This window comes from Neolamprologus brichardi, chromosome 13 (assembly GCF_056152115.1).
Source record: "Neolamprologus brichardi isolate AB-2024 chromosome 13, ASM5615211v1, whole genome shotgun sequence".
Taxonomy (NCBI): Eukaryota; Metazoa; Chordata; class Actinopteri; order Cichliformes; family Cichlidae; genus Neolamprologus; species Neolamprologus brichardi.
In genome coordinates, this window is record NC_142116.1 from 19,875,486 (window position 1) to 19,899,092 (window position 23,607).

General features: G+C 39.7%; 1 protein-coding gene across 4 annotated transcripts in view; it reads left to right on the forward strand.

The window, feature by feature from the left end:
• pde10a (phosphodiesterase 10A) overlaps nt 1-23,607 on the forward strand; it is a 62,503-nt gene that overhangs the window by 10,907 nt on the left and 27,989 nt on the right. For 2 of the 4 annotated variants that reach the window (XM_006800827.3, XM_006800828.3), the window contains exons 1-2: nt 7,149-7,582; nt 20,870-21,001. In XM_006800827.3, coding sequence (XP_006800890.1) covers nt 7,519-7,582; nt 20,870-21,001 — 196 coding nt within the window. In that variant the 5' untranslated portion in view covers nt 7,149-7,518. Of the gene's footprint in view, nt 1-7,148; nt 7,583-20,869; nt 21,002-23,607 lie in introns of those variants that run through there. The other 2 variants (XM_006800826.3, XM_035912081.2) reach the window with 1 other exon arrangement.

Consider the following 23,607-nt stretch of genomic DNA (forward strand, 5'->3'; position numbering starts at 1 on the left):
AAGTCACAATATGCAAATGAGTGTCTGCATACAAAAAATTGATTTAATCCCTTGAGTGAGTTGAAGAAAAAGCAGATGACTAAGAAAATCGGACAAGAGAATTCCTCACAAAGGAGATTGGTTGCGACAGTTCAGACAGGAAAGTTCACCGTGCTGCAGGTGACACTTAGATGTCAGCGTATTTGGAAGAAAGGGTCTCACTGAAGCACTATGGCACACCCACACTGAAATGAAGTTTTCAGTTAATCAATTCAGTTGCATAGTTTTATTATTCTTTAAATTTAAAACACCTTTGGCATGTAGAGAGTAACCAAAAGAGAATGCAACTGAATGCTCTAAAGGAAAGAACGGGACTGTATTTAATCAGCACCACACAAAATGAAGACTGGAGCATCGTCCTTCTTAGCTTCCTGTGGACATATATTTAAAAACAGTGATTCCATAAAAGGCATCTTTCACCACTTCTTCCTCTTTGCTGCTGACAAGACAGTACTTTTCCTCTTTGGGAGGGTCTTACAAGGAGCTTAAGAGCCAAGTTTTATAAGTGGACACTTGTGGACACAACATGTAATTACTGCTGTCCTTTCTACACTAATACAACGACGCTGACAGAGAAATCTGCCTGCCTTTAATGGTTTCAGTGCAATTTCCTGTCAATATGATCTCCACATGGGCAGGATCCTTCCAACATACAGATGAGATATCACATGCAGGCAGCCTGTACTTGCTGTATTCACTTTCTGCTCTAATCTTTAAAGATCATTTACTTTATTTAATTCTAAATGCAAGTCAGATCCATGTGGCAGTTTTCACAGAACTCATACGTGCTTGCAGCTAGATGGGCAAATTACGACAGTGTTAGTATGGGAAACCGCTGCTTAGTCTGCTGACAACATGTGTGTTTTCCAGGATTTGAATGTATTCAGCAGATGTTTGTCCATCAGTGTTTATTATTTTTTTAAAAATCAGATAAAAAGGTTAAACTTTTGTCAGACAGTAGTTAGCGGTTGGGTCACCACCGCAGATAGCCCAGCATGCTTGATGTGGCATTTTTTTTTTTTAATTACACAAAATGCAACCACAATGGGATTTATGTCCCCTGGTGATCTGGAGATCTTGTACTTGTTACACAAATGTGTAAACCACTGCACTGTGAAGCCACTCACCTGTGACCGGCCAGTAGATCAGCAGAGTGCAAAAGTCTGTTCCTTCCCTACACATCACCACCCATGTAGATGTGGATAGATATATATACTATTTACAGTAGTTTCACACTTGATATACATGTAGTCAGGCTAAGTGAGGAATAATTAACCGACATGTAATGCTTTGAAAAGCGTTCCCACTACTATACCCATTCCTTTTTGTACTCTCTATTGTGGATCGTGGTTGCCATTTTTCTTGAGGAAAAGAAAAAGTGACAATGGGCTGATTTCTGACAAGCTACAAGCTAAACAATGTGCATCTAAACAATAACAAACACTTTTCATTTTTTATTGTTTAGTGGACGCTATTGTGGGAGATAAATGCCTTTATTGTTAATCTAAATTTATAGTGCCGTAACCATACTGGTAATTTTATATACTGAATGTGGTCTATTGCTGTTATTTTATCATAAAGTTGAACAAGAATTTGTTAAGGTTTTCAGTGTATTGTAGCGTATTTTCTTCATATGCACAGAATCCTTTTACTTTCTTTAAAGGCAAAAACATAACTAAGATCACAAGCAACACAAACTTGTATTTGCACACACGCTGACATTAACTACGCCTATGAGAGTCTCAGAAAAACTGAAGGAGAGGTTAGAATAAGAGGGAACAATGAGATTAATGGCCTCGATGTCCTAATGATGCCTTAGGAAAAGAAAAAAACAGAACCGAGTTTCAGAACATTGAGCGATAAACAAAGATGTCATCTTTTCTCTTGGGACAGTGAGGATGTCTGAGCGAGCAACAAACCTTTCCTCTGGGTACGTGTAATATACTGCTATCTGACAGCAGTTATTCATAAATGGCAATGATTAAGACGACAGAGGGCGAGTAATGATGTGCTGTGATTTGTATTTTCATTAACCTAAATTATGCACATCTCACACTTGTCCTAATGGATCACCGTGCCATGATGTCCACTGACGTCACATTTGAGATGAGCCGCATTGCAGTCGCATGCAAATTTGTGCATGCCAGGCTTTGTGTAAACGTGGAGCTTTTATTTCTGTTATTGCATTTTCCAGCAAATAAGAGCAAACAGAGGCAGTTATATGCTCTTTGGTTGTTGAACTAGTTGCAAGCCAAGCTGTGAAGATGTGCATAACTCCCTCAGCCCCCCCAGGGACCCTGTATTTTCATGGGCCTGCCTCTGACGTCAATGCTCCGGCTGTCCTGTGGATTGTCAGAACAGACTATTCAGTCGGGGGGAGGGGACTGGAAGTCTCTGTGGTGTGTGCCTGCCGCATGTGATGATGATGATGATGATGTGTGTGTGTGTGTGTGTGTGTGTGTGTGTGTGTGTGTGTGTGTGCAGTGTGTAGATCTAAGTATGTTCCTGCCTGTGTACATGTGCTCATGTTTGCATGCGTTTGCATGTGATCTGTAAATGTTTCACTTGAATCTCGTGTGTGTGTGTGTGCAGTGCGGAAAAGCTTGTACAGGGCCTTGAATTAGAAATGTGCTTTAAGTGGATGAGGTCTATAATGTGGGTGTAGGGGTGTAAGGTTGTGTGTGAACGAGAACACACACGCACACACACACGCCTGACGATGTGCTGCTCTTATGCTGGGAGACAGGCCGAAGTCATCAAGAGGATGTTTGCTAAAAACAGCCGAGAGGGGAGAACAGTTGAGCATGGCTGTGGACCACTCACTCACCCTTCAGTCAGCTGTTGATCCCACCCCCCCCCCCCCCCCCTCCAGGATGACAATAGTAACGCCAGTCTTATATTATGCGTGTGACACACAAGTCTCATATTAGGACAGATCAGATTTCAACCTCTTTCATCATCACCTTTCAGATTTCCTCTTTTTTTGTTCTTTTGTTTTTTTTTGTTTTACACACATGTTATCCATTCACACGAGCTTTTGGGATTTGGTGGTTGCAGGACAGGAGATGTTGACAGTGAGAAAATGTGCACTCACTGTTCAGAATGATAGACATCAAGAAAGAGAGAAAGCTCACTGACGTTTTGTGTGTTCTTCTGTGTTCTTCACCACAACAAAAAAACAAACAAGAAAAAAAAATCTTGATCAGTCTCTCTACCTCCTTAATTTTCTTTCTTTCTTTCTCTTTTTTTTTACATGCTCTCCAGACTAACACTATGTTGTAACTCAACTACATCGCTTCAATTTCAGGTACATTCGTTCTTGTTTCCACCAATTTCAGCTGACTTTACATGACTATCTATTGAATGGGAATAAATAGACACCAACTATTTGGCAGGTGCAAAAATAGTGACTAAATGCTGACTAATATTTCAGAAATTACAATTTTGCATAGATAATATCTTGTTAATATGACAGTATATGACTACACTGGTAGAAGAAAGAAAAGAATTTAAACATGCAATGTTATACTTATAATCACTAAATTGCAGTTTATATAAAATAAAATTCATAAACAAATTAAATGTTTTAGTTAAAGGTATAAAATCATAATGGGTACTTTATGCTTCTTTTAATATTCCTCTAATAAATAATAAGGTAAATAGTACATTTTTAATTGTAATACCTATATAGTATTACTTAAGCACTAATACAGGATTCGTAAACATGGTGTTGCTAAGAGTAAAGGATATTAATAAATGAATTCCTCCATTACACAGAAGTTATCGGGAATTATGTATTAAAATGTGTTAACACCAACGTAGAAGCTGTACAGATACACGCGATGCTACAATATTACTGTAGTTGTAGATTAATGGGTGTACTTTTCTAGTTTTTACTTAACCACAACAAATCTGAGGTGGCACAACCAACCATGTGTCCCTAATGAAATACAGATTACCTTAAATACTTAAAACAGTAAAAAGAAACATCTGAACAGCTCAAGATTTTTTCCCCCAGATCTTTCTGTGTCTTTTGGGTCTTTCTCAAACTTTGAGAATTCTAACAGTTTTTAATCATATGCAAAAAAAAATACATCTTTCTTTAAGACAACTTACCTTTGAGCTCCTGCCTTTAGCTATTTTTTAAAGGCTGTGGTTTAGGTGTATTTCATTCCGAGAGAACTAATCTTAATCCAGGTAAAATATCAGTTTGCTTCGACGGGTCAAGCTGGTCGGTTACTTCCTGTTATGCAATAGTTCATCACATGTGAAAACGGTTTCTCCGCCACTTTGGAGAGCTGCGGATCAGAAGGGTTCACTGCTGGGTCACAGACGGACCTGCTGCATCCTTTGTGATTTACTGCGAGTAAATCTGTAACCATCACACAAAAGCTCATAAACCCTCCAGTCATGAACTTCACAGTGAACATTTTCAAGTATCTGTTTAATACCTACATTTCTATGTAAGCTTCTTTAAGGCCATAGAGGATGCGCAGAGTTAGCCCTAAAGGAGCTAAAAAAGCTCTTTTAGCTTCCTCTCGTTTGATTTTGTTCATTTGTTTGTTTGCTTGTAACATCCGACACATTTTTGAACATTTCCAGAAAACTTTGATAATGAAAACTCTAAATACAAAAGATTATGCATGGAAACGTGTTCTGTGTGGTCTTCCCTGAGTGAAACAGTATTTTAAATATATTCATGTATTATTAAATAAGATGTTAGCAATGTGTTGAATGTTAATTGTTTCCCTTCATTTTTGTGAATTTTCTAAAATTCCTTAAATAATAATGTTGGATTTGATTTTTTTAAATGAAAAAAAAAATAATTTCTGCAAAAAGAATTAAAGGCACCGTCAGTTTTCTCATTTTTTCCACATTTGAGGATTTTTGTCATCAGAAGGAGTGTATCGGAACGAACTCATTATGTTATACGTGACCTCTGAATGGACCAGCTGCTTGAGAGTGTAGGAATGCTTGTGATTGATATAGCAGGTGCTGACGTAACCTGCCACAGCTTGCAAGCTCTCTTTCTCTCTCTCGCTTGATATGATCAGTATGTGACGCTGTGGCCATGAGGGAGTCTGGCACACTTTATGCTGTATCATGTTGCCGAGTCAAAGCTGTTTAGGTGCTCCGAGTGCTGATAGCACAAGCACACATATGCAAAGGTTATAGAGATAGGAGGCTCACTTCATTTGGGGAATTGCTCTGGTAACTTCACCGCAACTATTCACACAGGGAGAAAGACAGATTAGCTATTTAAGCATTGTTAATAAACATATAAGCTGTTAAGTGTTGGAATTTTCTGTGCATTTAATATGAATCAGTATATTTGTGGATAGTGTAGTTTATTGATTTAGATTACAGGACCGTTTTGCTTTAATGCAATCCTAAAATTAAGGTTTTGAAGCCATTTTTGCTACAAGGATATTGTTAGAGGACATATAAAGAAGGCAAGAAGTGCAAATTAACACGAACAATGGGTGTCCTTAAAGATATCATAGAAAATAATACAGGGAATTCTCTGACTCGATTTTAACACTTGATTTTGATTTAAATGTTCTACTGTTGTAAGTTTGCCAGCATGAACTGAGACAATTATAACCTTTAACACTGAAAGGCAAAAATATTTTTCACAGTTCTTATGATGTGTTTGTGTATTAAACTTCCATTGCTCTTTTTTTCCCTCTCTCTCTCTCTCGTCATCAGATGAGATGAAAAACGCTCATCTGGTTAAACTGAATTTGACGTTAATTGGATTACTTTTAATCCTGTTATTTGGTTTTGGTCATTATAGTTACAAGATTATATCTCTACTCAAAGGCTGTAGTGAGCAGGTCTAAATATTTCTGTGTGACTGCAGATGTGCGATCTTTGCAGATATTTGCAGTTGGACCTTTCCTAAAGGAATGTACTACATTGATTTATTTTACTGTTCCAGTTGAAGGCAATATTTACAATTATAATTTATGTAAATGTACAACAGAGATAGACTGGAGAAATAAATCAGTTGAATACAAGCCTTTATTAAATGCAAGACTGTGCGGATATTTGAAGTCAGGAACCAAAGTATGAACAGTGATCCACACAAAAACTAAAAGAACCTTGTGTAAAACCTTAAAGTGAGATAAGGCACGAATTAGACCTTGGAGCAATCAATGTTTAGACTGCACTTCTCTCTCATTCAGGCAAAAAACGATTTGATTTTTGTGCAACTTTTCAGTAAGTTGAATAAAAGTCTTGACTGATGCACCAGGAGGAAAGTCTGTCCTGAAATGATTTTTTAGTTTTTAAAATAAACACACTGTCTGCTTTTTACTCATTCAGGCTGATCTGAACTAAGGCGATTTCTGGACAAAGCCATTCATAAATTTGATTTGGTAACACCCAAAGTATTTTCCTTGTTTTCTCCTTCTACTTCCTTGTTTTTAACTCTCATGGCTAATTAGTTCAGAGTCCTAAAGACTAAGGGCTGGAAGGGATTCATTGCCTTTTTAAAGAGCACTTTGGCAAGACACTTCGGACTGCGTAAATCCGAGTGCTTTAAAAAACCATGTTGCATCTTTTCATTCACAGTATTCTAAAGTAAACCCTCTGTTGCTTTGTCCTGCCTGCTGTAATTTCGAGGTTGTCACTGTGTCCTCCTTGACCACTGAATAGTGGATCAAGAAACAGCAGCGTGTCCCTGGAGAGCGCGGGGCATATGGTTCGGCCCCTTTTACGCAGCCAAATTCAGGAAAAAGAACAGCAGTGCCTCCCAAGTGTGTCAAATGAGTACAAAAATACCGGAAACAGTTTTATTGACCCTTCAAAATACTACTTTGTAGAGATTTCCTGGATGAATAGTCTTCGGAAGTATTGATGCTCGCTTATTCTTCGTGAATATGCCGCAGACGTGTATTAAAATCTTGAACATTATACATAAAGACATTTTTTCTCCCTAGGCAAATCCTGTAGTCGTCGCTTGCTGTTTTATTTTGAAAATCGAACAGGAAAACTGTGTATGAATTGACAGCATCGCGCTACCGTCTCTCCCCTTGTGTGTGTGTGTGTGTGTGTGTGTGTGTTGTGTGTGTGTGTGTGTGTGTGTGTGTGTGTGTGTGTGTGTGTTTGCCTACTCCCATTTCTCTGTGTCTATGCGTCGACGTCTCTGCTCCCTTCAGTCTGCTGCTGCAGCACATCCACAGCGGAGCCACCACGCTGAGGAGGCGGATCGACTGTAGCTACACCTTGGCCAGCGGTGCTGGGTCATAGCGCCGGTGGAGGAGCGTGGAGGGGGTGGCACCACACTGCTCTCCTTGCCCTTCCTAAATTGCGCACAATCTCAAGCATTGAAGGCATCATCACATCAACGCGTCCTGGAATAGTTTCGGGGTTTGGGGAATTTTTTTTTTTTTTTCGCTCAGACTCACCAAGTTGCAGCTGCAGAGGCGCACTTTTCCCAGTGGCTCCTCTCTTCTTTTGGTCTCACAATCCGACATGGAAGATGGTCCGACTTCCACAAGCTGTTTCAGAAGGTTAACGGACTGTTTCCTGGGTGCAAGTAGGTATTTTTCCTAATAAAATTTCCAGTGCGTAAAGTAATTTTTACGCAAAAGTAAAACCGCTTTGACCTGACCAAACTGTGCAGTAGATCGCCAAAAAATGAAAGAAAACACGGGCTAGTTTGGCATCTATTATTTGTTCTGGTGCTGCAGGCGTAGGCTGTGTGATTTGCCCATTTGTCTTCCTAACTTTATGAATGGCAGATGAATTAGATGGGTGGGGACTCCGCTGGAGGGTCAAGCAGAACCGAACTTGGAAAATATCAATTCTGTCTCTGCAGGCACTTTAAATAAAGATTAAGCTGGTCTGTAGAGAGGACAGTCAGCAGTTGTCCGGTAAGACATGGCATCGAAAAAAGCGAAGTCTACAGCATGAGATGAAGCGAAAAAATAAAGTGCGAGTGGGGCACTAAAATGTGATTTCGGAATAAATATTTTGCAAATTAATTATAAAAATATAAAAACGATTGCTGTTTAAGTTATCGCACGCATGTAGTTAGCATTTATGTAGTCACCGATGGTTTTTATACCAGTGCTGTGGTAAATCATTTTCAGATTCTAACATTTATTATCGTTTTCTTTTCACTTGTTTTGGATTTGTTTTAAGTGCGGTGTGATGGTAAACACCAGAGTCAGGTATGCTCACAATTTCATATTACTGTCACTGAAAAAGATGGCAGGATTAGCAAAACAAGGTGTAAGATCAGTGAATTGATTCGTTTAGTTTTGTTTGCTTTTCTGTCACTACAGTTATCATCCCCTATATTTGTTTCCTTAGCATGTCCATGCGTCTCAGGGCTGAGTTTACATCCTTTGTGCATGCTGTTTTTCAGTCGCTCTCTGCTTATCTTTTAAATTCTACAGTGGGAACTTCTTGTCATTTGTTTCTCTGCTGATTGGGGTTTACACTGTTTGTGTGACCTATGGATAACTTCAGTTTATGCGCCTTCAGGGACCTTCAGTGAAGACCTGTAATAAGAAGTTCGCAGTTTGAAGCCAGGTTGATGCTTGAAGTGTAGACACAGCAGTGAGCATCTGTGGAATGTATTGAGGTACAGTATGTAGGTATCTCGCCCTCATACTCGAGAATTTCAGATTTAACAAAGCTTCTGCCCTTTTTGGATTTACAAAACAACAGCATATGAGGGTGGCTGCGGGTGCAGAGTATCTTAAAGTAATGTCTGCCATAGAGCTTGACTGCTCTAATGTGTACTGTATATTATAATTTAATAAACAAGTCATTCTCATAGAAAACAAAACATGAGAAAAAGTTATCAGCCAACCAGTTCTGTGTCCGGCTTAGACGCACATGGGGGTATATAACTCATTTCTTCAAATAGCCGTAGATTAATCTGGGTTTAATCCGGGATTAACTTGATGTTCCGTTTATGTTCTCCCTGCATGTTTTCCTTTCCACTGATGCAGACACATATAATTTCCCAGCTTGTGTTTCTACCACTGTTTACATGAAGCGCGTTCTACAAATATTAGGCATGTGATAGATCATTTTAAATGGCTCCTGCACATTGTATGTTTTTCTGCGGGTAAGAAAAAGTGTTCTTTTGTTCTCTAGAAGCCAATGGTATGTTTGTCCACCTATCATTTGTCATTACTGATATGGTACCTGTTCCTGGACCATCCAGCAAAACCAGTCCGCCCTGACTCAGTTTGTCAAGACAACACGTTGCCTTGTTCACTGCCCTTTGACTCCTATAGTTAGACCTAACAGTTTGTAAGCTGACTTGGAGGAAATCTGCTATAGTGTGTGCAGATGTGTGTTTCTTTGGCTGCAGATAGCTGTGATCAGTGCATCAAGGTCAAACTGGGCTAGCACTAATATGATCTCTCAGGCATTTTTTTAAACCCAATTGGCTGTTGACAAATTGCTTAACTTAGTGAAGAAGGATACATTGTCAGGCAGGAAGTGTTCACACCAGACTTTTCCTATTCCACCACATGCCTACTCTCTCACGGTGAGGACTTCTCCCAGCAAAGTTGCTAAATCTATAAATGCATGTAGTGCTTGGTATGACTGGAATATGAACATAGCATTTAAATTTGAATGACTAAATAATTCCAGACTTGGATCGTGCACATGCCAAATAGTTTCTCTTTGTGATTTGTCTTCACTGTTGATTTAAACTCTCTGGAAATTCAAGCCAAAGAAAATTAGCTTGTTATGGCGTTTGAACCCTTTTTTTATAACGCGATTTGTGCAGGACTGGATCGGTGCCAGGGCACAGTGCACCGCTTGAGCAGTGAAACAGATGACATTCTCCTCAAGGCGTCCATTGACCCCTTGTCATCTTGTCATAGGTTGGTATCTGAGAGGATGGGAAAAGGCCACATGCGTGTAGATTTCTTTACAGCTTGTCTTTGTGTCAAGGCTCATAAAAGAGCACAGCACTGGAGAAGACGCAAGAATCTGTGGTTCTCATTACCGGGTCCCCACTGGCCCCTCTGTAGAACGGCTGCAGAGTTCAGCATCGACCAGATGTGGAGTGGGGAACATGACCCTTGATTACTGATGTGGCTCTCTGAGGGGGAGTTTTGGGGATTCGGGGGGGCATTGCTAAATCAAACCACTACTTCAGGCAAGATGGTGGGACTAAGAAAGTTACTCCAGCTTATTATGAAACTGTGACACTGCCTCTTGTTCACATTTAGTTATTATTTAAAAAAAAAAAAAGTGAATACACCAGAAAGGTTGTAGTTTCAAACTTGAATGTGAAAGCTGCTCAGCTGCGTATCTGTAACAGTGGTTTGTGGGCTTGCCTGTTATCACTCTGCTAGGCTGTAGATCAAGGGCCCCACGCCTTATCTGCATCTTAATTTGCCATTTATCGCCCCTTTTTTGTCTAATGATCTGGACCATGGTAATGGAAAAAGTGCAAATCACATTTCCATGGAAATCTCCCTCTCTGTCTCTCAGTCGCTTGCATGCTCGTGCAGCCGTTGGGGGCGTGTCTGTGGAGGTGATGGAGCAGCAGTTAAAGTCCACCGTGAAACAGCATTTTCTTTATGTGACACCTTTTCTCTGAATGGTGTATTGATTTAACTTCACTAGTCACCTCACCTTTGGCTGCAGTGAAATTTGCGTGCATTCACCTGCATAAGTACACACACATACACACATACACAGATTCGGCAGCTCAGGCTGAATGAATAAATGAGATGAACAGTGGGAGATGAGTCAAAGTGTTTTCATTCTCAGTGTTCGGTCTTTTTACTTGCTCACTGAATGTCAGTGTTAGATGCTGTGCTCCAGCCCTCCCATAGATAAGATAAGAACCACATGCTCTTCCTACCTCCTGGCAAGGGAGTCCCAGGCGGACCTGCTGACGCACGCACCCAGCAGCCCCCACCCCCACCCCCCATCCCCTCTTTCCTGCCTCAGCCTCATGTCAGGAAAGTGAAAAGTACTACCTTGGCAGCTTGCCCTTGACTCTCTGCCAGAAGGAGTGCACTTGAAGAGAAGTGGTCTTTTCCCTTTTTCTCTCATGTGCGTTTTTCATCTATGTGTTGGGAAGGAGGAGCATCTTGCTCACTAAACATCAGCATTGCCTCCACTGCTCAACATCATCTGACCGGGAGTGCTGAAGGCACACAGTTCAGGCACTGTCACACCCAGAGCTTGCTGCTTCATCGTGGGGAAACAAAGATGAGTGATAAGACAGAGTGCAGCTGAATGTTGTTTTTAACAGCTCTGCAAATGATCCTCTGCTCTTTATATGTCAGTCTCTTTATTAAGTTTTTTTTTAAAAAGGAGCGTCTCACAAGATTTGTTTTTAAATCAATCATTCCTATATATTGCACTTTTTAAAAAATATATCTTCATATTTGCATAAAATACAAATAAACCCCAATTCAGTTTTGTTTATATAGTGCCACTTTATATTGAAGGTAAAGATCCTACAATAATAGAAATAAAACCCCAACAACCAGATGACCCCATGTGAGCAAAACACTTGGTGATAGCGAAAAGGAAAAACTCTCTTTTAACAGGAAGACCCCCTGCAAACACACACTTTTTCCTGTTAAAAGGACAGGCAACCATGGGCAATAACCAGTTGAGGGTGACGAGAGGGAGACAGGATGTAAGGCACACTGTGGAAGAGAGCCAGTAATAATAACAGTAATAACAGAGAGTGAAAAAAGGTGATAATAATAATCCAGAAGAAACGATTTCACCTGAAAGTAACCACCTTCCTTTGCATAAAATACAGATAAACCCAAATAATAATCAAGAAGAAATAAAAGTAAACATGAGTGATGTCTTAACTGAAAAGCTTTGTTAGATAGATAGATTGACTCATCCTTACCCTCACACCTCAAATTAGCTCTCCTGTTTATGGAAACTTTTTGGAAAAGAAATGAATGAAATGTGGGGGAAAAAAAATTAAGATAACCTGTTAATGGTCTTTTCATTTTATCATTATGATTTTATTTGACAGATTAAAAGTTTCGAACCCAAACGCATATTTTAACACATTTTAACCCACAGTAAAAATCATGTACATCGTAGCAAATATTTTTATAGATTCTGAAAAATTGTCATTTTGAGATCCAGTTTAATACAATTGAGCAACTCTGATCATTAATGTATTTTTTTAAAGGTCCCATATAATGATATTTTGATATTGTGCTATGAGCATTTTATAAACAACAGGGTGTACTGCTGGCATTCCTTCAGTCACCAATAACAAGCTCGCTTCTCAGCTGTACAAGCAGTAAGAATTCTTCTTAATATGAAGAAAATAATTAACAACCACACGTGCTGTCTGAGCTTCACTAACTTGGTGAAAGCCAAGAGACTTTGCCGAAAGAACAAAACATTAAAAAAATATCATTTTATAGACTTTTCAGAGAACAGTCATTGGTTAGTTTCCTGCTGCCTCTTATAGTTGGAGTTAGGGCTGGGCTATATCATACCCTTCACGGTAATACCGGTATAATTTTGGGCAACGATAGAAAAATGAAATATCGCGATAGATAATGGGTAAAACGCGCATGCGCAGTGCCTTTGTTTTCATACGCACACGTCGGAAAAAGCATGGCGGCGAAAGCAAATCGTTGAATGTAACGGATGAACTAGAATTGGTTTGTAAAAATGCTGCAACTTCAGTGGTGTGGAACTGGTTTGGCTTTCATCCATCAGACACACAACAAAGCACTATTTTTGGTAGAGCATGCTAGCGGGCCGTCATTATTACCGTGGGGTTTTTTTGTTTTGTTTTCTTTTTTGGAAAATAAGGGACACTTAAAATCAATCCTTTGATTTTTCTGAAAATCGACAGTGCCCCTTATAATCCAATGGGCCTTATGTATGAATTCTGGTTGTGTTTACTGACCTCGAAATGATTTTATGTGGTACAAGGCGCTCGAAAATCTGTCAAATGTTTTAGTACGGGGCAGCACGGTGGCAAGGTGGTTAGCACTGTTGCCGCACAGCAAGAAGGTCCCGAGTTCAATTCCACCATCAGGCCGGGGTCTTTCTGTGTGGAGTTTGCATGTTCTCCCCGTGTTTGCGTGGGTTCTCTCCGGGTACTCCGGTTTCCTCCCACCATCCAAAGACATGCAACTTGTGGGGATAGGTTGATTGGATAATCCAAATTGCCACTAGTTGTGAATGTGTGAGTGAATGTGAGTGCGAATGGTTGTCTGTCCCTGTGTGTTGGCCCAGCGACAGACTGGCGACCTGTCCAGGGTGTACCCCGCCTCTCGCCCCATGACAGCTGGGAAAGGCTCCAGCGCCCCCTGCGACCCTGAAAAGGATAAGCGGAAGCAAATGGATGGATGGATGTTTTAGTACGACTTTGCTAAGCTACGAACCCGGACTGCTTGATGGATTGTCGGAGCATTACGGCTATCGTAGTCAGGAGCCTGGCGGAGTGATACGTACTGTGCTTCAACATAATATTACTGTATTGTGTGTGTATAACCTCTTTTTAAGTTTTGTGGATATTATACATGGTTATGCTGAGGATATGTCGGCTAATTTCCACTGGAAATGCATTTTGGTGTCAGGAAGGAATTTGCATTTGCACTGTTACATTTTTATATAACTTTAATTCACATAAAACAGCTGTTTGTTTAAGTGAAAATACATTGATGGTTTTTTTTTGCACTAATAAAGTTGTGGAGTTGTAAAGTATTTTGTCTAGTGTCAATTATATCAGTGTCAGTGTCAGTTATATTGTTATCGCAAATTTTCAAATGTATATTGTGATAAATATTTTTGGTCGTATTGCCCTGCTCTAGTTGGAGTGTTTGTGTTGATTTAGGTAAATTCATTTTAATTCTTATTCTCCAACAGAAAAATTATGGTTATGGTTTCTTCCACTTAACATCAGTTAGACCACACCCACATCACCAGGTCGGTGTACCAATGTGTGTGCATGGCTCGGGGCAGCAAAAATAAATTTAAAAAAATTAAAATCTTTATAATGATAATAATTCAGCTAAAAATATTGGTGTCACTGATCGACCAACCAGGAATCTGTTGATTTCCAGCACACACCAGACCAGTTACTGGTTGGTTGGCCTTGTGTATATCTGATTATTGGGGTCATTATTCAAGAAAATTATTGCATTGTATGTATTACACGTTACTTGTTACATTTCTTAAAAGTATTGCAGTATATTTTTAAAGTACTTGCCAGAGAAAGTAATTTGTTACACTACTCGTTACTTTCTTGTTACGCCGGAAGATGACTTGAAATGCATTCTTACAATAACCAGTTAACAGTATAAACCTATAGGCTGCAGTTCCACACACCAACACAAATCCCTATCCTAATAAGGACAGACAGATGATCTTTCTTTTTACCTAAGTTTTTAGGTGTCAACACAATGCCAACAACACAATAGATGAAAACCAGCACAACGAGAATTCAATAGAATCGCTACATTCTACAGTAGAAACACGAACAGGTGAACGGAGGCTTCGGCCCTGACTGCTCATCACTGCTTTTGTTACCTATTGAAGATGGTAAATGGTAAATGGCCTGTATTTGTATAGCGCCTTACTAGTCCCTAAGGACGCCAAAGCGCTTTACACAACCAGTCTTCCACCCATTCACACACACATTCACGCACTGGTGATGGTAAGCTTACATTGTAGCCACAGCCACCCTGGGGCGCACTGACAGAGGCGACAGAGGAGAAGATCAGGATCTGGCTGCTGGGCTGGGGTGCTCGACAGCCATAACAAAATCACTTTGGGTTCTAGCTTTTTGCTAACATCCTACCTGTGCAGATGTTTGCAAAGAGGCAATGTTGGGTTAGCGGTGTAGTATAGTTGTTTCGGTCTTGGATGTAGTTTCCGCTTTACTAACGTGCTCTTCGCCTTGTGTACCTTAATTAAAAGTAACGTCCATATCGCCACTCCTCAAAAGCTGTATTGCTGTACTGCTGCAACATTTTCCTCCTTCTGCACTCAAAATGAAAATAGCTCACTGTAGCACAAATGTGCAGGAAGAGAAAACCACATTTGTTTGGTGTTTTTTTCTTTCTGTCCGCCAAGTGATAGAAAGACTCTTAGTAAAAACATAATTGTAACTGTAATAGAATTAGTGTATTTAAAATACAGTGTAGTACAGTAACATCTCACATTACTGTATTGTTGAAAATGTAATGCAGTTACAGTATCATGTTACTTCCACCCAACACTGCTGATTATGAGCTGGTGCTTTTCATGCGTGCGCAACACATGCACAGTCCATTTGAGTCGTCACACGCACACTCACAGTCGCACACTAACATGTCATTAGCTTGTGACAGCTCTAGCTTGTGAGCTATGAGATCATAGCTCTATGAGCTGTGAGTAAATACATGAAGTTCATCAAGGTAAACCACCAAAAAATTAAATGACAAAAACATTCATAACAACATCTTAAATCACCTTCACCTTTCTGACCAAAGGGGAGGCATCTAAAGCTAAAGCTATCCAGAGCTCTGCAGGCTCCGTGTGAGGAAAGGATCAAAGCAGAGAATCAAAGAATTTATAAATGTGCTGGAAAATTATGCAAGTAACTGACATTTGTTTTGTTCCATAAATCTATTGCACATGCTTTTGTTTGGTAATGTAAAACATGTTAGCTAAAGATGGGTGTACAGCAACTCATTTTTTTGTTACTTATTTGGACCTCTTGCCAGCAGCAGTCAATAATGGTTTCAGTCAGTGAACATCCTGTAATTTACTTTATTGCAGTTTGGGGAAGATTGTAAAATTTGGTCTTTTCTTTTATTAAGAATGTAAAATTTTGCTTTAAAGAATAGGGGGATTTTTTGTATACGCTGTCAGTTGTAGTTCTTAGAAAGAAAACCTGATTCAGCAAAATCAGGTCTTACTTGAAAAAGCTCCTACTTAGAAAAAAATCGGAATTGGCCTAGAAAATTGCAATCAGTGCAATTTTCTAGGCCAATTCCCTGTAAAGATTTCACTGTGCCAAATCATTACAGTGATGTTTATAGGGTTACGTTAAGTACAACGTGGATGAGTTTTCTGTAGTCAAAGACACAATGAGAAATTCAAATGTAAAATATTTAGAGTTAAAAAAGAAAAACAGGAAACTGATTTCTGTTTCTCTCTTTTTTTGAGGTTGGATAAATAAATGTGAATGTTAAAATAAACGCACCCTTTTGAATACAGAGAATTGCAGCCTTGCTTCACATGTTTTGTTTTTTCATAGTCAATAAAGCACCCTCCTCTTTAATGGTGTACCATCAGAAATACTCTGAAGTGTTTCCTCTTGTGCGCCACTGATACATTTTGGCCTGCAAATGTATCGCACATATGGTATCTCGCTCTGTGTCCAACTTATTGACATACATTCACATTGGTATACTACAGATATACTAGTAGATTTTGTTATAAGACGGAGTGACTTGCAGTTTACAAGCCATTAAATTTTCCATATAAAATCAGAGCATACTGAATTGATTTCCTTCATAAAAACGCTCATAAATGTGAACGCTAACTCACAAGAATTGACTGTTTTTAAGCTGTTTCAGGGCGTTTTTGATGTTGGAAATAGAACCACGAAACTGCTTCTGACACTGTAAAGTATATAGCCTATGCTATATGTTAATATATTTTTTGTCAAACAGGAGCATGTTCTTACAAACTTGGGTGTGAGAGTGCAAAGACCCAGACAAACTCTGACTGGTTTGGCCTTTTCCCTTCCAAATCCCGGGGTGTGGTGTCAAGATAAGTGTTATGCAACAATACCTCACTGCATGAACTCAGGCTTTGCTTTTTTTATACAGGAAGCCCAAGTCTGAGTCAGTTACAAACATTTCTGCCAACTTGGCTTCAGCCACTCACGAGCATGCTACACAACCAACTGATTCCCACCTATAGGTTTTTTGGCTGAAGGAGTGACTTCCGTTGACTTAAAGGTTTTTTTTTAAAGGTACTTGTAATTTACTTCTCTTTGTTAAAGCGGACAGGTCACAGTCTTTATTTTATTTTATTTTATTTTATTTTATTTTATTTTATTTTATTTTATTTTATTTTATTTTATTTTATTTTATTTTATTTTATTAAACAATGTATATTTATTAATATATGGTGGTGGTCAGAGGGCCCGGTGGCGCCAGTGTTCGGCAGTTTCGCCTCTGTCAGTGTGCCCCAGGGTGGCTGTGGCTACAATGTAGCTTGCCATCACCAGTGTGTGATTGTGTGTGTGTGAATGGGTGGATGGCTGAATGTGTAAAGCGCTTTGGGGTCCTTAGGGACTAGTAAAGCGCTATACAAATATAGGCCATTTACCATTACCATTAAGAGTTTTTGAAAAAGAGAAATGTATATATAAAGACACATAATTAAAAAGGTCCTGCCAGCTCATAAACATGCTGTGATAAATGAAAACAAAAAAAACCTAAAACAAAAACATTATTGCACTCATGTCTCCATATTTGCCACAAAAGAAAAGGATGGCTGCCAGGTTGCAAAGAAAAGTTCATTTGAGTCTTTGTTAAAACAACAGACCTTTTCTAGTTGTAAGTAGTAGATGACAAACTTAATTCCAGTTGAGGAGTCCTTCCGTTTTGCACAGACCTTCTGGCCAAAAGTGAGCAAAAAGGTAATGATGTCAGCTTGGGCCATACTTAAATTTACATCTTGGGGAGTTACTCCAAATATTGCCATAATAATACATCATGCAACACTCTGTCCAGATTTTTTTTTGAAACAGAGCACCAAAAGGCTGTTTAAAATGATCACATGCAGGGTTCAGATCACTGTTGATTGTACCTAATCTGACTTCAAACCAGCTGGTAGATGTTTTTCATTCGAATAACAATCTAATTAGAAATTCAGATTTGTGAGACTACTTTGCATTTCTCTTGTTTTCAGGTATTTACCTTTCACCTTTGAACTTCTGTGCTGGGAACATGAAGTAAATAAACAAGCACATTCTCCCACGGCAACATCAGTAAACAGTAAAATCCTAGTTGTGCGTTGGTGAATCAGAATTGTATATCTTAATGAAAACACAATTTTATCTGCAGTACAAGTATTTTTATTTTAATACTTATGATCCATTTTGTTAATATATAGTTTCATTTTAATAAATCTGTTGTTTTGTTAGGTTAATGTTTGCTTTTACCTAAGCAGAGCATTTATTTTTATCCGCATTCTTTGCACAACCTGCAGTATCCAAACAGTTTATTGTCATAAACACTGGAAGAATTAACCTCTCATGTACAAAGTTCATTAAAAAAAATATTTATTTATTTATTTATTAAACTAAATGTAATTCAGTTAAATGTTACAAACCCTAAAATGATGAGAATGTGTGCTTCTATGTTCTTTTATTATTATTTATTTTATTATTTATTATTTATTTTTCTTTTATGTTCAAGTTCAACTTTTTCTTAGCATTGACAAAAAAAAAAAGGGGGGGGGGGGGGGGATAAAAACCTGGTTAAACCAGTCACCAAGCTGTTACATCTGCAACAGCAGTCTCTCACTGTCCTGATTGAGTGAGCACATATAGTTCCCAGTGGGGTTAGCCATTCTGGACCGCAGCATGTGGGACAGATTGGGCTGCACCTTTGATTAGCCTCTATAGTCTCAGGACCAGGACACTGACGCATATCCCACAGCTCTGAGACTCACTGCAGTCACATTAATGTGCGCTGTGGCTCGAAAGATTTCAGAAGGAAAGCCTATAAGGTCAACGTGACGTAGCGGGAATGTTCAAAAAGGGAATTATTAATCACAATCAAGGTAAAATATAGTCACATTAGGTCAAGTCAGTCATTTCTCTGGATTCTTATAAAAGAATAGATTGATGATATTGACATTTTTACTTTATCCATAAACAATGTTTCTTCTAAACACACACATGAATGAATATAATGTGTGTATCTGTCACCAGTGAAGTTGCTACAGCACTATTAGTTGATTCCTTTAAGTACAGAATGTGGCACATGCATTGGGCTTGCGAACGCCGCAGTTTTGACCCGTCGTTGTCATTTAGGTCTTACAAATGCCTGCTTTTCACCACAGAAATTTTAATTAACACCATTTTATTAGCCATTGCAAAGCTCTTATCACTGCTGTTCTTGCCCCATGGAAATAGAACATTCGACTATTTTGTTCATGTGCACACATATGATTGCTAAACAATTTTCAGACTCCTTTCACACAAAACTTGTATTCATAAATTTATACAGCATCCTTGTTTTTCATCTTTTGTAATGTCACCAATCACAGTGCCTTCTTTGTGTTTCAAATAGGACAAAGTTGTAGGGGTTATTTGCAGCGCTCCCATTTAGCTCCTCTCCGTGTGTCTTTCTGTCCTCCGCAGCTCTCTCCGTCCCACCCCAACCCTTCTTTAACTTTTCCTGATTTATTAAGCTGTATTCTGCCGATGTGCGTCAGAGCTGGCCAGGAGTCTCGTGAGGCGTTCCGCTCCTGAGGAGCTGTGTCTCGTGTCTGGACAGCATCAGACTGTAGCGTCCTCCACCCCCCAAACCCCCCCCACCTCTGTTTGCCTTATTTGCCTGTAACCAAAAGCCTGCTCTATCTATACACACACACACTCTGGGCAGATGATCGTAACCGAACATCAAATGATTTGTTCTGCAGGGATAGATCAAAGGTCGTGGATAGCTCAGAGTCTGAATCAGGAGCACTATGATCCTAAAATTAAATTAAAAGTGAAAGATATTCTTTAACCACAACCTTTTATGGGCTCATAACAGGTTACCTGCAGCTGAAGCAGAATTTAGTCTTTCTATCTCTGCATCTGGTTTTACTTTGTCATCTGGCACAACACTCACCCCCCACCCCCTCCAACCCACACACACACACACCCGGCTTACTGTTGTGTTGTCTACAGGGATCTGTAGCGATTCACAACACTGATATTCATGCAGCTTTCTGACTGACACCCCACTTACTAATGTTTTCATGCCACGTGTGTGTGTGTTTGTGCATCTACAGAGGGAGTCTACACAGATGCTCCCGATAACCAGACATTTCGTGAGAAAGCGTTATAAAAACTTTCAGGGCTGTCAACACTCTTCTCTCTACTATTATCTGAAAACGTATAGTTATAGTTTACCATGCCATAAAATGTAAATTCACCTCTGTTTGTCTTTTGTAAGAATGCATTTCTTCTCATTATGAGATGACACTTCACGTCTAAATGTATACAGTTAGAAGTCTTTGTTTTAGACATACACTCCATTTGTTTGAGTGACCTAAACATGATGGCGTCCTAGTGCATCATGACTGCTTCACAGACGCCAGTGGGGGTATTAAAAACAACTTTCCCTCAATGATGGTCTGGCAAATGGCTTTTTTCCCTGACAACAAAGACAGTAAACAGCAGCACTTAGCAAGCTCTCAAGATCCTAATTGCCTATTAAGCACAATCGAGTCCTCCTTTATCCTGTTGCCTCTGTTGGGGGCTCCTATCCCTGGAGATACAGATTCACAGTAAACATAAGTGAGCTAGCCCGGCTATCAAAGAGCTTTAACTCGAGCCTTGGCTCGGCTGCCACCGCTCTCACCTCACCGTGAAGAGAATGAAGTGACCTTCAGCTGTTTTCATCCTTTGCATTTGTTTGGGTGACCTTCGGGATCATTGTGGGTTCAAGTGAGATGTTATTTCATTCCTCTCACGTGCTACACTTCTCCTTTCTAGCATCAATGATTCTGTTCATTATCTCACATCAGTATTGTTTTGGTGTTTTTGTTGGGGGGGTTTTCTCACAGTTTCATTAGTCTTAAATAAAGTTTTTTAAAGTGTTTTGTTTTTGTGTTTCAGGCTTGACAGATGAGAAAGTGAAGGCCTACCTCTCGCTGCACCCGCAGATTCTGGATGACTTTGTGTTGGAGAGTGTGAGTGCAGAGACGTTGGACAGATGGCTGAAGAGGAAGACCAGCAGCAGGCCTGCAGGTATACCCCCCTACCACACACATATACAGACAAAAAAAATGCACAGAGTCAGCTGCATCTCTCTGGATCACTAAGACAAAATGCTTGGATTTAAGAATTGCAGTTTTTGTAAGTCTGGGGAACAACAGTGCATTTGCAGGCTCTGTTTATTATCCTGGCCATTAGCAGTGCATATCACTCATCATCACATGTGTCTCCTTTAATCATCCATGTTTGTGATACACAAAAGAAAAGGAGAAGGAATGGACCTGTCCGGGTTTTACGGGTCATTAGATGTGTTTGAGCCGGCTGGGCTGAGTTTGTGCCGTGCACTCTACTCACAGCGAACTGTTTCTCAGACCGACTGCATCCATCAAGGGCCCACAGGGTTGGCACAGTACCCAGTTGAGCTGCTGACGTCAGAGGCGACCTCCAGAGACATGCAGCCGGCTGAAGGGGGCCCAAGGGAGGGGTGTGGATGTTGGTGGTAGCGCTGGTGGTGCTTGGGGGGGTGGCTGTGCTGGCTCAGGGTGTGGGTGTGTTGAAGGAGGAAGCTGGCAGAGGATAGATTTGTCACATTTTGGAGCTGCTTTCCACTCGAGGAATGCAGACAGCAGTGTTTGTTGCTGCCGTGCAAAGTTGTTAATTTCTCAAGTCTGAGCCAGTGTTTGAAACAATTTCCTGTATGTTGTATATATACAGTATGTGTGTGTTTAGCTTGACAAATATCAAATAGAGGCTGTCATGCTAATAACTCTTCCTGGCGCCAAGTAGGAATAACTAATTTCATCCACATAGTTCAGTTCAGGGCAGATGGAACCTGTGTAAACCAGATCGCTGATTCACAAAACTAAATAAAAGAAAGGCTTTTTAACTGAAATCTTCTTTGTTTCAATGTTCACAGTTCAGCCAGGACCACTTTAGCCATCTGCAGTAATTTATATTTGGCTTTTTGGCTTTATTGTGGGACCTTCCCACAAGGTCCCACAATAAATATGTGAAATATGTGAAATCCAGAGTCATGACATAAAAAAGAGAAGCTGGGGCGGGTTGCGAAGCGGCTTGCAGATGAGCAGCAGATGTAGGCAGACTAAAGCCACATAAACGGTCCCTTTAAGATTTAACAGTTGGATGTATAAAAGGCAGAGATGTACCGACTGCAGTTTTCTTGGCTGTTTCCCATTTACGATTATTTTCTAAGCATGGTTTGCTGATTCAGATTTTTTAAGAAGTTTAACTGACAGCAAATTCAGAAGACTTTCATAATAAAAGAAATTATTAAATGCTCCATTTTTTTCCAAACTGTGGTAAATTACAGGATCTTCTCACATTAAATCAGCTAAAAATTAATTGCTCTGTCACTGGAAAGGGGTACAAGAGCTACCTGACATACTTTACCTAATCAAACAAAAAGCAGGTGCAACAGATTTTATATATAAACAAATGTCAAGTACTTACATCATTTTTTTAGTATGCTTACAACTTCAGTCCTGTTACAGATAACAAGATTTTGATACTTTTTTTTCAATATTTTCCTCATAGCTGTTTCAATCCTTTGCTCATACCAAGGCTGCTGCCTTGTGGCTAGCTTTGAGCTCCGGATAGCTTTAGCCATTTTAACTTTTTGTTAGCTACTTATGTTTTCATCGTCATCCCTCCACCGTTTAGCTTGGGGTACTGTCTTCACACACAGTGAAATGCTTCCACGCTAAGGACATATCAGTCTCGACAGCTGTTTGTGTGTTGCACACAGGCATGAGATGGACCAATTCATAATCTGGCATATGGTACGCTAACCACCCAGGGCCAAGAACATTGGAAATTGGGTAATTCTGGTGCCAGGCAAATCGATATGTGTATCTGTTGTCAAGGGTTCAGCAGATCTTCTCGGATGGAAGCTGATATTAATTTAATGGCCTAACTAAACTAACATTATGCTTAATTGACAACTCCAGTTGTTCTAATTTAAAGAACAACACAAACAGTTTTGTTTACTACAGATTGCGTATACTTAATATGACTACTTCATCTTTGTGCACTTAAGATGTGAAGGATGTCGTACTAGTTCCCTTTTATTCAGCCACTCTCTACAGTTTATTTCAGTAGAGTAGGGAAATCGATTTGCAACTACTTGAAACTCACTTGAGCCAGGTAGGGTTATCACTGTGCGGAAACTCAGACATGATTGATTTGAAAATGCTACAATCCATTACCACATGGCCGTATCAGAGATTTGGCCATAAAAAAGCATACTTGATGTTCATTATGATGAATTACATGTTTCAAGCAAGTTTCAAATTTCAAATTTGATTATGCTGCCGTCTAGAAATGCATACTGACTGCTTTCTTTTTAAAGTGCTTTGAAAAGTAATGTTTTCAGTAATGCAAACGATGTTAGTGTGCAGCTAAAGACCCTGGTAAAGCAGCTTTTGGATGGAGGGACATAGCTGAGGACCAGGAACAATACAGTAACACAAAATTCTTGGTATAAAAGTAAATAACAGATTTAGAATATCCATCCATCCACTCTTTTCCGCTTATCCTTATCAGGGGAGACGGTGGGGGGCTGGAGCCTATCCCAGCTACCATTGGGCGAGAGGCGGGGTACACCCTGCATAAAGTCACCA